The following is a 15,414-nucleotide window of genomic DNA, read 5'->3' as shown; positions in this document are numbered from 1 at the left end:
AATAAGTTTAAATCTCCAGGGCCAGATGAACTGCATCCTAGAGTAATGAAGGAGCTAGCAGAAGAACTCTCAGAAATTTGTCTATTATCTTTGCAAAATCATGGAAGACGGGTGAGGTGCCGGATGACTGGAGGAGGGCTAACGTTGTCCCTATCTTCAAAAAGGGCAAAAAGGAGGAACCTGGGAACTACAGACCAGTCAGTCTGACATCCATCCCTGGGAAAATTCTGGAGCAGATTATAAAGAAGTCAATCTGTAAACACCTTGAAATCAATGCAGTGATACTAGAAGCCAACATGGATTTGTCAGGAACAAATCCTGTCAGACTAATTTGATCTCATTTTTTGATAAGGAAACCTCCCTTGTGGACCGTGGGAACGCTGTGGATGTCATATATCTTGACTTCAGCAAAGCTTTTGACAAAGTACCACATGACATTCTGATTAAAAAACTAGCTAAAAGTGGGCTAGATGGAACAACTCTTAGGTGGATTCACAGTTGGCTACAGAATCGGACTCAAAGAGTACTTATCAATGGAACCTTCTCAAACTGGGGAGAGGCAACGAGTGGGGTGCCGCAGGGCTCAGTCCTGGGCCCAGTGCTCTTCAACATTTTTATTAATGATTTGAACGAGGAGGTGCAGGGAACGCTGATCAAATTTGCAGATGACACAAAATTGGGTGGGATAGCTAATACCCTGGAAGACAGAAACAAACTTCAAAGTGATCTTGATAGGCTAGAGTGCTGGGCTGAAAACAACAGAATGAAATTTAATAGGGATAAATTCCAAGTTTTACATTTAGGGAATAGAAACCAAATGCACAGTTACAAGATGGGGGACACTTGGCTCAGCAATACTACAAACGAGAAAGATCTTGGAATTGTTGTAGATCGCAAGCTGAATATGAGCCAACAGTGCAATATGGCTGCAAGAAAGGCCAATGCTATTTTGGGCTGCATTAATAGAAGTATAGCTTCCAAATCACGTGAGGTACTGGTTCCTCTCTATTCGGCCCTGGTTAGGCCTCATCTAGAGTATTGTGTCCAGTTCTGGGCTCCACAATTCAAGAAGGATGCAGACAAGCTGGAGCGTGTTCAGAAGAGGGCAACCAGGATGATCAGGGGTCTAGAAACAAAGCCCTATGAAGAGAGACTGAAAGAACTGGGCATGTTTAGCCTGGAGAAGAGAAGATTGAGGGGAGACATGATAGCACTCTTCAAATACTTAAAAGGTTGTCACACAGAGGAGGGCCAGGATCTCTTCTCGATCCTCCCAGAGTGCAGGACACGGAATAACGGGCTCAAGTTAAAGGAAGCCAGATTCCGGCTGGACATCAGGAAAAACTTCCTGAGTGTTAGAGTATGACAATAGAACCAGTTACCTAGGAAGGTTGTGGGCTCTCCCACACTAGAGGCATTCAAGAGGCAGCTGGACAACCATCTGTCAGGGATGCTTTAGGGTGGATTCCTGCATTGAGCAGGGGGTTGGACTCAATGGCCTTGTAGGCCCCTTCCAACTCTGCTATTCTATGATTCAGCAGAACCGAAATCCAATGGTAGTCAGCCCACCGCCAGTTACCATTTACATATCTCACTAGGGTTGGACAGATCAGACATACTGGTCCATGTCAGAATGCAGTTATAAGTCCGTCCCATCCCATTTTTGCATTGCAGGGGACATAAGCAAAATCACATTTATTTTCATTCACAATTTCACCTACCATATGCATTTTTCTATGTCATTTCTCCTAATATATGCATTTTGCATGCAACTTTCCCATAATATATGCAGTTTTGTACACCATTTTTGAACTGAGGACTGCATCTAAAATTCAAAGCTGTTCGCAATCTGAAGGATAAATGTATCCCAATCTGCATATTAGACTGGAAAATTTTGAATCAGGCCAGTTCACTTAAACAAAATTCTTCCCCCAATCCTGATTATCACAACTATCCCCGCCCTGTGCGAAGCATAAAGACTTACTCTCAAGGGATAGTGGGAAGCTGAGTTTCCCCTTATAATGAAAAAACTTAAGATGGAGGAACTGGGAATTATGAAGCTCAAATGAAATGTTGAAATGACATTTCAGCATTGGCTAGAGGTCAGAAGGAAATCGGCAGGCATAAAAAGAAAACAAAGTTAGCAAAAGAAGTAAAAAAAATTACAAACTTTTGTGTCTTAGCTTTTCTTCAGGCATTTATGTCTGCCTTCTTCTCTTAAAGGAATCAAGAAACACCCGTCAAATGCAAGGTTTTTCCACTCTGATGATAGTAACTAAGAGAAACATAAACATTGTATTCTCAGCTGGAAATCATGAAGAAGAAGGAAATAAGCATTGCATATCTTCTTGTTGCTCTCAGTTCTCAATAGCAATTATACGTTTTTTGACCCACTTCAGTGATCTGTTCCAGACATGGAACAAGGAAGGGTTGTAGCTCACTGGCAGAACCTGTGCTTTGCATGCTAAAGATCTGAGGTTCAGTCTCTGGAATCTCTCCAGGTGAGGCTGGAAAAGCCTTATACCTGAAAACTGGAGAGTCACAGCCTGTCAGTGTCGACAGTATGGGCTTGGATGGACAAATGATCTAACACACTATAACACAGCTTCCTATGTAAGCTCTGATGTATTGATGGAACTAGATTAGACAGAACAAATGCCCTCTGTGCAAAGAATACACACATGGATCTGTGCACGCCCAAAACTCTCCAATTGAAGTTTAATGTCAAACAACTTCACAATGCTTATCTTTCAACAAATCCGGGAAGTGGGCTGTATGTTGTTGTAGTTGTTTCAAATGGTATTCAACAAAAAGTTAAGGATATATATACAGTGAAACCATAATATTTACTATACAAAGATAAAATAAAGATTAACTATAATATTGCATTAAAAGTGCAACAACATATCGCACCGACCAATGTATAACTAAAACAACGTAGAAAAAGGCCAAACACATTTTGACAAGAGGTCTGCATCAGTGGCCAATGCTAAAATATAATATACAAAAAGAACATGTTACATGAATATACATACATCGGCAAATGGACCAAACACATATTACTGATTGTTATTTTGAATATAGACACAAGGGTGTGTATATAGGACAGAACAATTAACATACTGGGCTGCTGTGTACTCCCTGAAGATTTATTGGGGCTAACTTTACAATTCCCACAATTATGTGGTATAGGGTGTCACTCCCCTTTGAAAATATGCCGGGCCTCCAAAAAGGAATAATGACATATTTACACAATAATACATCTACCCTCTATAAACTAATGGAAGAAATACATCAAAAGTTTACTTACAGCCTTTTCAAACCTTTTCTTCCATTAGTTTATAGAGAGACAAATTTATAAGGAATTCTCATTAACAATATGGGACTGTTAACATGTATTATTGTGTAAATATGTCATTATTCCTTTTAGGACGCCCGGCATATTTTCAAAGGGGAGTGACACCCTATACCACATAATTGTGGGAATTGGAAAGTTAGCCCCAATGAATCTTTACGGAGTACACAGCAGCCCAGTACGTTAATTGTTCTGCCCTTTATTCACACCCTTGTGTCTATATTCAAAATAACAATCAGTAATCTGCGTTTAGTCCATTTGCCCATGTATATTGTATTTTAGCATTGGCCACTGACAAAGACGTCTTGTCGAAACGCGTTTGGCCTTTTTCTACATTGTTTTAGTTATACATTGGTCTGTGCAATATGTTATTGCGCTTTTAATGCAATATTATTGTTAATCTTTATTTTACCTTTGTATATTAAATATTATGGTTTCACTGTGTATATATCCTTAACTTTTTGTTGAGTATTATATGGTTGTTTGTTAAGGATTTCACCTTTCCTTGCTCTTGTTGTTTCAAATGGAGCATGTAAGCTTAAAAACTGTAGCTACAGAGTGGGTTCATAAATGGAAATTTGAAACAGAGTATAGGGCTTTAATTAATTAATTAATTAATTAATTAAATGTGTATCCTGCCTAGGCTAGAATGCTCTGTTTCTCAGTTAAAGAAATGGGGAGTTTTCTCAGCACATGCGAATTATTTATGGACAAATTGCCTAACTTGTTTTAACAGGCCAATTAGGTTCCTAATAATGCAGAAAATGTCATGCTTACATAAAGCTGGGTGCAATTCCAAATCTAGCTCTGGCGGTTTGATGTTGGCACACAAATGTATATTTTGTGCTGGTGAGGAGCATAGAATCAAAACTGTACTATAAATAATACATTGCCATTTAGGTAACAAGTTCCATCATGTCTTGACTGTGCTGTCCATCTACATCTATTCAAATGCAGCAGTTGGCTACATACAGCGATGACAAAGACAGTAACGTTCCTTCACGGGACTGGAATTGAAAGCAGATGGCTGTGTTTCAAGCACTGTTTAAATTGTGTCTCTTTAACTGTTTTAGGGCTAATGATACAGGACTCCTGTCCTATAAGGAGCACCTGCCAGTAACAGAACTTGTCATCACAGATACAGACCGACCCAATTCTGAAGCAGCGTACAAACTTGGTCCTTTGCTTTGCCAGGGTGACAGTAAGTAATTCTATTTTATGAACATACATCACCTGACTTCTGCTACCTGTGGATGTGCAATTCATGTGGGACTTTCAAGGCTTCATTTGATCTGGTGGTCTGTTGGGCCTCAGCACTTGCGCATCCTTTTTTGACCAAAGCCTGATGATTTTTTTTTCCATATTTGACACTAAATGTGTGTTTGTTTGTTTTCCATTCCCCATATCAGTAGTGCAAATGTAAAAGCTACATTGGCTAGATTTGATTTAAAAATGGCCACCACAACATTCACACATGCATGCGCACAAAAGGCAGAGGAAGGAGCACTTGTGCAGCCAAGCCTATGTGGCTTTACTTAGAGGGGGATGCCCCTGCACTCAATGGGTCTATTGATGGTTCATTTCTGGTAATCCCAATTCCAGGGCTTAATCTGGAACTGGACTGCGGGGTGGGAAAACGGTTAAAGAACTAGGGTCCTAATACACTTTGGAGGCCACACACGCACATTTGAGTAAAGAAAAAGAAAGCCATAGCTACTAGCTACATCATTAAAGTAATGTGTAGTTTGACCCTTAATGTAAAGGAGGGTGGGGAACCACTTTCAACTTAAGGGCTGATTTAAATTTTGGAGAACCTCTTAGGGGCCATATTCCTGTGGTGGGAGGGAACCAAAAGTGAAGATCTAGGCTCAAAACACCATCATGAGAAGTGCCATCTAGTCCAGCACTCTGCTCACACAGTGACCAACCAGCTGTCAACTCCTCTACGAGGAAAGATTACACTTGTTGGGACTGTTTAGCTTAGGAAAAAAACAAGTAAGGGTAGACATTATAGAGGTGTCTAAAATTACGTGTGGTATGAAGACAGTGGATAGGGGGACATTTTTCTCCTTCTATTATAGTACTAGAAACTGTGTCTTAGCACTTGTCTCCTGCTTGCGGGGTCCCCACAGGCAGCTGGTTGCTATTACGTGAACAGAATCCTGTACTAGATGGACCCTTGGTCTGATTCAGCATGGCTCTTCTTAAAGTCTTAATTAAAAGGGGAGATTTCCCAGGGGGTAAATTTGATTAAATGAAATAGTGCTTCAGCAAAGCACTATTTTGTACATACTGTTCACATCACCTTTATTCCTAATGCACCCTGCATAACCTGCATCATGTGCAAAGATCCTAACATTATCATAGTCCTTATCAGCATATATACATTCCTAGTTTGCAATTATGAACTAATATCATGTGCTCTGTTTTTCCACGAAGGGTGTGGGTTCCTATTACATTTCTCTTAGCTAATTATATTAGATGGTCCATAAAATGAATTGCCCCTCCCTGAATAAGTCTCAAGCTGCAATTCTGTGCACACTAACCTTGAAGTGAAAGTTAGTGGGACTTTTTCCCCGGAGTGAATGTGCTTAAGGGTGTGCCATCCATCAACTGTACGGGAACTACTTTTCATTCATCTTTCATGAGTAGATTTAATATGAAACTGTCTATACAAATATTTGAATTTTCATTTATTGATGGTTTTCATTTATATTTGAACAATTCCCTAGGCAGGATCTACACTTCTGCTTTAAAATGGTTTATAACAGTAGTGACAACTGTTGGGGGCCCAGGGAACACTTCGTATACAGTTCTCAAACTGTTTTCATGGTGTCATATCCTGCTTGGTGTAGATATGGCCCAACAAAAGTTGCTAAAATATGGAATGATTTTCAGAATCCTAAAGCAAGACAAATGTTAGCTTAATGGACAGTCTTCTATAAAGAAACATAAAGCATTTCATAAAGCAGGGGGAATGTATACAACTGAATTGTTTCTTATATGCACTTACAGACAGTAGGCAACATAAAAGCATTTGTTTCCATCTTCCTTTTGAACAATGCAAAAAGGATCAAATAGAGAAGGGGGAGGTTCATTACCTAGAACTATTGTCAAACAAAGAATAATGGATATTGCTGCTGGGATCATGATCTTAGTTTGCGTGCCCACCAGACAGATCCTTGCTGCTGTCTGCTGCTACTGCTCTCAGAGACCAAATTATCTTACCCCACTAAAAAGAATATATCTTCATATGACACATATTCTTTATTCTTTTTTGAAATACATAAATCCTTTTCCCCATAATTGTTCACCAGGACACTGTTCAGAAGGCAGACTGACAGGATGTTTACTTCCATTTCTGACCCAAATAACAAAGGCTCCATTAAATCTTTTAGAATGGAAAACCTGTATAATCTATTGACTCTAATAACTAAGCTGAAATGTGCTTACATAATGAAAGACCTGTTTAAGGAAAACAGAAAAGCTAAATAGCTCTGTAAATAATAATGTCCTAAAACCTGTTTAAGCAGTGCTGTTCTAGTAAAAATAGCTTTGTTATTCAAAGTATATTTTCTCTTCTTTAGATTAATTTCATTCTAAGCTATTCAACCTTGATCCTTAGATTACATTAGAGGTGATTCAAGCATTGAACAGGGAATGTTGTAGGCCTGCTCCAGTTATGAACATTTTTGAATGTGTCCATATGTCCAAATTTCCGTGAATATTCAAAGATAACGGAAAAGTTAGGCAAAAAGCCTTCCTCCCCATCTGCTAGTGCTTCATGTGCAGAGAAATTGTGATATGGGGAACATTCAAACATATGACCTCTCACATATATACGTAAGTTGATACTGCCATGTGAGGGCCATATCAGATCCCTGAAGACCCCCTCCCTTTTTTTAAAAAAAATGGTTCTAAAGGTGAAAAGGAAGTTAAACCTACACATAGCTTGCTGTTGTAAGTTTATTCCAGAATCATAGGATATTTAAAATAATGATATTGATGTCTTCTTCTGCGGTTTCTTCTTGTGGACCATGATGGACCATACTTATTATCCTGACAATATAATAATGGACCAAGTTACTGCATAATTTTATAATTAAATGATTCATTCTGTTTCATATATTCCATTTCAGTTTTTTTTTTGAGACTAGCAAAATATCAGGAAGGTGATGAGAAAAAGGGAGGCATCAAGCACTTCATGGCAGAGGCAGCCCACTCACCCACCTATGTTCCTCTCTCTTTACCCCTTCCAGTTGTTACAGTGATCACATCAGCTCAGTTGGATCCTCTTGGCACCAGCTTCTTCCTGCCTATGTTAAGCCCTCCCCCAAAACTACCAGCTCCTACCTGCCTGGTGCTACGCCTCTCACAAAACGTTGCAGCCTTTCGCCCGATCTGCTGCTGTGGCTGGGTGAGGTCCCTGACAAAGATAACATTTGTAGGCATGACTTCCCAGGGGCTGTCTTCACAATGCCAGATGGACGCCACCTCCCTCTTCAACCTCACATTATAGCCCAAGGTGGCTTTGAGTAATCCCGATGCTGAGGATGGGGTGCTGGGTTTCTGGGCAGCCATCCAGGCCTGGAGCAATCCCCACCCTCTTCCTGGTGAAGGCAACCAATCACTTGTCCCCTTCCACCGGGCTCTGGCCCCAGGTTGGCCCTGGATTGGCCCCAGAGTGACGTTACATGGCAGAAGCAACATGTTGCCATTGCTCCCTTTGAAAAAGTCAGGGTAAATCCCCGACTTTTTCAAAATGCAGCATTGCAGAAAAGGCCTACGGTGGCTGCAAAGCTGCGCCTGCATTATCTAACTGACAGGGCACAGATCCACAGATCCCCTGGCATGCCAGCTTTAGGGCTTCTGTCATGGGTGGTTTAAACCACAATTTCCTACTACATCCTAATCGGGAAACTGTGGTTTTATGTCGGCTTAATAAACAGGATATTAACCTTAGAGGTGCCAAATCTGATGTGCAAGTGGAGGAAGGGAGGGGTAAGACCACAGACAAGGTTCTTGTTCTTGACTGATCAAATAAGCGACAACATCCTTTAGAGAAGTGAATAATATCCAGGCAACAAAGTGGAAAATTGAAAAGGTATTATCTGAACTTCCTTTGAGAATAAAACTTAGACCTCCTGGTCCCTTTCCTTCCACTTTTACAATATTATATTACATGCCAGGTTCAAGATTGTTTTGTTTTAACTCTTTGGCTTGAAGACCTGTCAATAATATTTTGCCAATTGATCCACAATTTAAAGACTAAAAATCATCTCTGTCTAGAAGCTGTGCCGTATGGCGCTATTGATTCACTGCCACCATCATTTTTTTTAATCCCTGTTGGAGTTTTACACATAGGAAGTTTATGATTAATCACATCACAGTATTTACAATAGCGTTCTTGCAAATAACTAACAAACAAATTTGTGTTGTGATTCCAACACTAGAGTGTCATAATGACTTTTCACAGATAGGAGGTTGCAGTGAAAGACTCTTTTGTAATGAATTGGACACCATTCAAAACCAATAATTTTCTGGCTTATGTTTTCTTTTGTATCCATTTCTGTTTGCATTTTATTTCTAAATTGTCAACAACAAAAAGAGAGTTAATTAATGTTCTTTTTTTACTGTGCCTTTGAAACCATGAAAGCAAATGTTTTGTTGCATATAAATAGCAAATTACTTCTTATTGGGGTGAATATGGATGTGGTGCTATTTATAGTACATTAGACATCCTTTCTTGCACCTTTTGTTGTTGTTGTTCATGGGAAACTGAAGTCTAGCCCTTTCAAATAAGATCCTTCATGTGGATGTTTCTTTACAGACAATGCCATATTTATGTGGAAACCTTAAGGGGCCTTCTCATAGTCATTGATACATAGCTCCTTGAGAAGTAAAATCAGGAAAAAGTCTCTCCATGTCTGTTTATTGTAATTATTTATCTATGGCACTGGGGAAAGAAAAATTTTCTGGAATTCTCCATATCAAGACCTCAAAAGAAATTCTTTGCTACTTTAGTTCTGTACTAAAGTCCAGTACAAATGCTACTTTAGTCTACTTCTTTTGAGATTGACATAATTGGTCCTGGCGTAATCACCCCAGTTCCCATTTTTCTTCGAATTTAGGCATCGTTATAGTCCAGGGATAGGCAATATGGTGTCCGTGAGCACCCATATGCCCCGGACTCCTTTCTTTGTGCCTACAAAGGGGCCACTTTTTTTTAATTAACAAATTTTCTTATCAGCTGCTGTGATTATTTGAAAGCAAAGCATGTATATGAATGAATAGTGTGTGTGTGTGTGTGTGTGTGTGTGTGTGTGTGTGAGAGAGAGAGAGAGAGAGAGAGAGAGAGAGAGAGAGAGAGAGAGAACGAGAACACAACTATGGATGTTGGGCCAAGGAGGAATGAATTGACAGATAGAAGTAGAGAGGAAAAAAGTCTGCCTTCTGTGAAATAGGTTTCTGTTGGTACTTAACTTTGTTGGTTCAACGGAATTGTTTAGTGTTTGAGGACTCAGACCACAGCTTTGCCTTTTACTCAATCTTCGGGACAGTTTACTAATCCTTTTTTTTAAAAAAAAAATATCAATTTTTAATTGTGAATTTTTACACAAAAAATGACTAGCTACACCTCCCATGGCAGCCATTTTGTGCTGGTGACCAAGAACATTTTCCCGAATTGTCAAATGTGTCCACAGACCCAATAAGGCTGCCTAGCCCTTCTTTAAGCCATACTTGGTTATATTGTATGTTCGATTATAGCTGGGGAGATCACTCTACAATAAGACCAACTGATGTGATCCCATTCCTTACATCTATTCCCATAACACAACATGTCATGTGAACAATCTTTTGCACTCTCAGCACACAGAGTAGAAAGCATAAAAATAGTTATAGAAACAAAACATAACATAGAAATACCAGGTGCTCTAACAGTATCCTGCACAACTTTGCTACCATCTGCTAATTACATGGTTGCACATTAACATCATTGCATATTAGCTAGACATTAAAGGGTTCATCGACATGCATTGATGGCACAAGCATCATGATAGCTTCACCCAGTGCACAGCTTACCTTGCACAATGTTTAGGATGGCTGTGTGTTCGTCTTTACAGTCCTTATTTGAAAGACTGCCAGGGGACTGTTGTCTGCAGTTTGAAGGGCTGCTTAGTCAAGTCCAATTTAAAGGTAACAAGTCATGAAAATGCAACCACAAGCTCTTGAGGTCTTCTTTCAGAGAACGCTTCCAATCCACTGACAGTGCAAAGCTATTGCTTGTCAGAACATCACAGGTCCCATTCTTAGCTATTGTCTCCAAGGGGAAAGGGAAGAGATGCACACATATGTGCATCTTCAACAGTGCAGTGTGATAGCTAGTCATAATGGCCTCATTCAGAAGACATCTTAAACCACAGCTTTAACCATAGTGGTTAAGCCAGAAAGCTGGGCTGTGTTCAGAAGACACCTTACACCACATCTTTAATCATGGTGAATAAAGCAAAAAGCCTTATCCACCATGGTTAAAGCTATGGTTTAAGGTGTCTTCTGAACAGGACCAATGAGTGCTTCAGAGACCAATGTCTCATCCAGGCAATTGTTGGCCCCAGGATGCCTGTACTTTCTCCCAGTGCCTTCCACCCTATCCAGCTTTGTCACTGCCCCATATACATTTGGTAGCTGGCCAGCATATATTTGCACTTCACAAGCACAGAAAGTGGATAAAATTTGGGGATGGGAAGTGGATTTAGGCTGCACAAGAACCCAGCAGATATAGCGTGGGGATGGGATTGTACTGTAAAAACTAGATAAGAGACATAAAATGAGTACTGGCATTTCTTCATTTACTTTAGTTACATATGCACCCACATTTTAAATCAATCTTATAGCATCTTTCACAGGTAGTGATAATTTATAATATTTATATGACAAATATAAAAATATCAATAATTTCCATTTAGATCCCAAAGATGGAAACAGAATTTCCCTCTGAATGAAAGTTGCCCCAATATCACCCTGGGTCAAACAGGGTTTGCTAGTGTTTATACTACTTCAAAAACCTGTTTAGCCAGGAATGATACTGAAACAAAACAAAAAGGGGGGTGTTCAGCATGGGCAGTGAAACATCTGTCTTTCTGCTTTCAACTCTCTTAAAGATTCTTCTCTGTCTGCATGCTGAGATATCTCTCAGGTATGCAACTAGCTATTGATGTACTATGGGAAGGTTTATCTCTAACGACTTCAGACTGCTAGATTATCAGCATTATTATCTAGGGACAGGGCAGGGGAGGAAATATTATCTGCTACTCAATAGATACTGAGAATATGTCTCTGAGTAGCCTGGAGAGCAGCTTCTTTCTGCAAAAGGCACATTCCTCTTTGTAAACCAGATTGTATTCTTAGCTGCAATTTATAGTACTCAGGATTGCAGGTAAAGTATCTCCGTTGAGACGAGTTCCGTATAGATGTCAAGTACATAGTATAAGACAGCTTTGCACTGTCGATGAGGAGAGGTTAGAAACATTGGCGTCCCTTTTCATCCAATAACTCTGTGCGGGACAAATGAATATACTTTGCATCACATTTCAAAGAGAATGGTTGATGGTATTCATTATATTCATAACTGTTTGAAAAATGGAAAAGACCACACAGGTCATTGCTTTCTTAATGCTTTTCGTTTATGATGTATAGTAAAACATTTCATCAGCTTTGCCATGCTATTATATTCCATTTTCTTGTGCAGGTTGTGCAGCAACGTTTGTTAGCTGTACCCATGGGCAAAGAAAAACCCCAAGAGCCTTGCCTTGATATTAGGTCTACAATTTAAAAAAGAATTATTTATTTATTATTTATACTACCCGATATTTGATGCCCTCTGGGAAATTCAAAATCCATCTTAAAACCACAGAATACACTAACATAGTAAAACATAATATAAAAACAGTAAATTTAAAATAGAATAAATCCAACTTCTAAAATAACCAGAGTAAAAGCCGGCAGCAGTGCAAAGCTTTAAAAATGCATTTTTTTAAAGAACTGGACTGAAAAGCTGGGTAAAATAAAAAAGGTCCTCACCTGGCATGAAAATACCGCAATGTGGGCACCAGCTGAACACCTCTAGGGTGGGCATTTCATGATGCCAGTTCTAGGTTTTTGAGGGCCTTTGGGCAAGTCCACCTTCTCATCCCATTGTCATCTGCCGTGAGTGCTCATCATTCTCTTTCTCATCATTGCCACTACTTGTTTGCTTGACAGATGGAAAGCCAGGGAGCAAGTAGGCAATGTTTTATTTCTTAGCTTTGTAAGCCAACTTGGGAGCCTCCTTGGTTAAATGGTGGGATAAAAATACAATTAATGAGAAATAATAATCTACGACTACTCTTTCTCACCAGCCAGCACAAGAAAGCAAGCAGATTGCAATGGTGAAGAGGAGCAAATCCATTGGGGTTATTGTCAGTGGGCTGCAGGCCCTCAGCCGGTGCCCAGTTTTTGTGAACCGCCCAGAAAGCTTCGGCTACTGGGTGGTATGGAAATGTAATAAATAAATAAAATGAATTCCCTTTGTTGGCCCTAGTTCTGGCATTCCACACCAAGGGTGCTACCACTGAAATTAGTGAAAGTTCTTATCCCTTAACTGGTAGGTATGGAAGAGTTCTATAATTACTGGACTTCCAAGAAATTTATACTACTACTAGAGCAGGACTGTTATTCACAAATGCCTCAAGAACTTCCCTACAGAGCTGTTATACAGATGGTTTTCAATTGCAATGTAACCCTTCTTATTAAGTAATGGGAGTTAAGGCAGCTTGCGGTCACTAGCCAACCAGGGTTAAAAAGACACATGCACACACATCAATATAACATCTATGTTTCCCACAACAAACACAGTGTATGGAGCCAGGCCATCCTGATAATGGAAATTCAAGGGAGTTTTGAAAAGAAATGTTTAGAAAACTGTGCATATAAATATATACCAGAGTGTATGAAGGTGGCCTTGTTCAGAACCAGGTTTATTTCACTTTGTACTACATTTTCTATTATTATTATTATTATTATTATTATTATTATTATTATTATTATTATTATTATTATTATATAATGTAACATATGTTCCCTTTGCCAGATTCTTATACATTGCACAATGTTCATCACTGGAACCTGATGTCACCATTTTTTAAAGTTCTAATTTCAGTACTAGCTCGTTTTGAAAGCTACTCTTTTTTGTTTTTTTAGAAAAATCTTGGAATTAGCAGCAGAAAAATATATTTGGCACTCACTGGAAGATATTGCCTAATTTGATTCAGAAAGCAGTAGAGCTTATGAAAGTGACAGATACAACAGTAAAGATTTAGGAGAAATAACAAGGTATATTTAAATGTGCAGCATAGTGTCAAACATCTCATATTTGGGCCTGAAGTCTACTAAAAATGTATAAGACAAGATCAGTGTTCACTAAAATGCCCACTAACTAGGAAACACAGTAGCTACAAAGTAATTAGTTAATTCGTGTAGAGCTATCAATAGAACAGTCCAATGGCCTGATCCTAATTGCTAAGATCATGGTCAGGAGGATCTGCATTATGCCAGCACTGCTAGAGCTGTATCTCCCCACCCCACTGAAGTTAAGCAGAAAACCTAAGCATGCATACACATGCACAGATTTCTCCATTATAAGGTGGCTATGAAATAAACAAGGCATAGGGAATAAAAGCAGAACAGTACCATAACAAAATTAACAGGGAAACAGAAACAGTAGCAAAAACAAAAACACCCAAGGGAGGAGTCATTCAAGTCAGTCAACACAATGGGCCCATTCAGAAGACACCTTAAACCATGGCTTTAACCACAGCAAATAAGGCTTTTTGCTCTATTCACCATGGTTAAAGCCGTGTTTAAGGTGTCTTCTGAACACAGCCTGACTTTCTGGCTTAACCACTGTGGTTAAAGCCATGGTTTAAGGTGTCTTCTGAACAGGGTCATTGAAATAAAGTGTTTTCTGCCAAATGCCAAAAGACCATCAAAGTAAGGGAGGGTGAGCATCCCATGGCAGGAGAGCTCCATAATATTGGCGAAGCAACCATGACAGCCCAGTCCTGTCTATCTCTAAAATACATTTCTAATAGAGGTAGGATGCAGAAATAGGTTCATAGATCTAAGCAGGTCACAGGATCATGCAAGACAAGGCGATCTGTTTAATTATCCTGGTCCAAAGCTGTTTATCACCACGTAGGAATTGCAGTATTCATGGACTGGAGCCTATACATAATTGGAAGGGAAGAGGGAGAGTGGGTCCCATTCTTCTGAGTAATTAATGTATTGCTTTTTTCATTTTAAATACAACAGTTGCGTAATTTTGTTTTCTAACTTTTTTCTCGCTAATTAGGAGATTTTTGGAACGCAGCCTCCTTCAACACTGAGGCCTCATATCTTCATTTCCCTACTTTTCATGGAGAACTTAGTGCAGATGTATCCTTTTTCTTTAAGACTACAGCTTCTTCTGGTGTGTTTTTAGAGAATCTGGGAATTAAAGACTTCATAAGGATAGAGCTGCATTGTAAGTCTAATTTAACTATGCTCCTTTGTTCTGGTTCAAATGTTTAGTTTAGATAATGGTACGGAGAACACGAATTTGCTGTTTTCCTAATGTTTTGCCATATTAAGCAGTATAATTGCCTGGCCTTCTGTTACATTGATGTGAACTGCCATAAAATACAATGATGCAGTAGCCTCAGAGAGTCATGAAACTGAAAACAACAGCACACTAAGTTTTAGTAATTCAATCTGGAACCTTAGAAGCTGTAATGAGAGCCTGATGGGATGTTGGTGTTCAAAATTCAATAAGTTGACATGGGAAACAAACTAGGGCTGTGTCGGAAGTCAAACCTGAAACTTTTGGGGCACATTTTTGCCTGTTGCTCACTCTTTCCAAGGGGTTACTTTGGCCACTAGAATATTACAAGATAATAACTTGAGTTTTGAAACAATTCATATTTATCCCCCACTGTTGTTCTTTAGATTGCACTTTGAATTGTATCAATTGTATAAAAGAGTAC

General features: G+C 39.3%; 1 protein-coding gene across 1 annotated transcript in view; it reads left to right on the top strand.

Annotated features, from left to right (window-relative positions):
* The window catches only part of CNTNAP4 (contactin associated protein family member 4), a 285,406-nt gene that overhangs the window by 220,392 nt on the left and 49,600 nt on the right, over positions 1 to 15,414 (top strand). The window contains exons 15-16 of the mRNA XM_063129435.1: positions 4,429 to 4,556; positions 14,745 to 14,915. Coding sequence (XP_062985505.1) covers positions 4,429 to 4,556; positions 14,745 to 14,915 — 299 coding nt within the window. The remainder of the gene's footprint in view (positions 1 to 4,428; positions 4,557 to 14,744; positions 14,916 to 15,414) is intronic.

The sequence above is a fragment of the Elgaria multicarinata genome, chromosome 6, assembly GCF_023053635.1.
Source record: "Elgaria multicarinata webbii isolate HBS135686 ecotype San Diego chromosome 6, rElgMul1.1.pri, whole genome shotgun sequence".
In the NCBI taxonomy this organism is placed as follows: Eukaryota; Metazoa; Chordata; class Lepidosauria; order Squamata; family Anguidae; genus Elgaria; species Elgaria multicarinata.
This window is presented reverse-complemented; position numbering and strand designations above follow the sequence as displayed.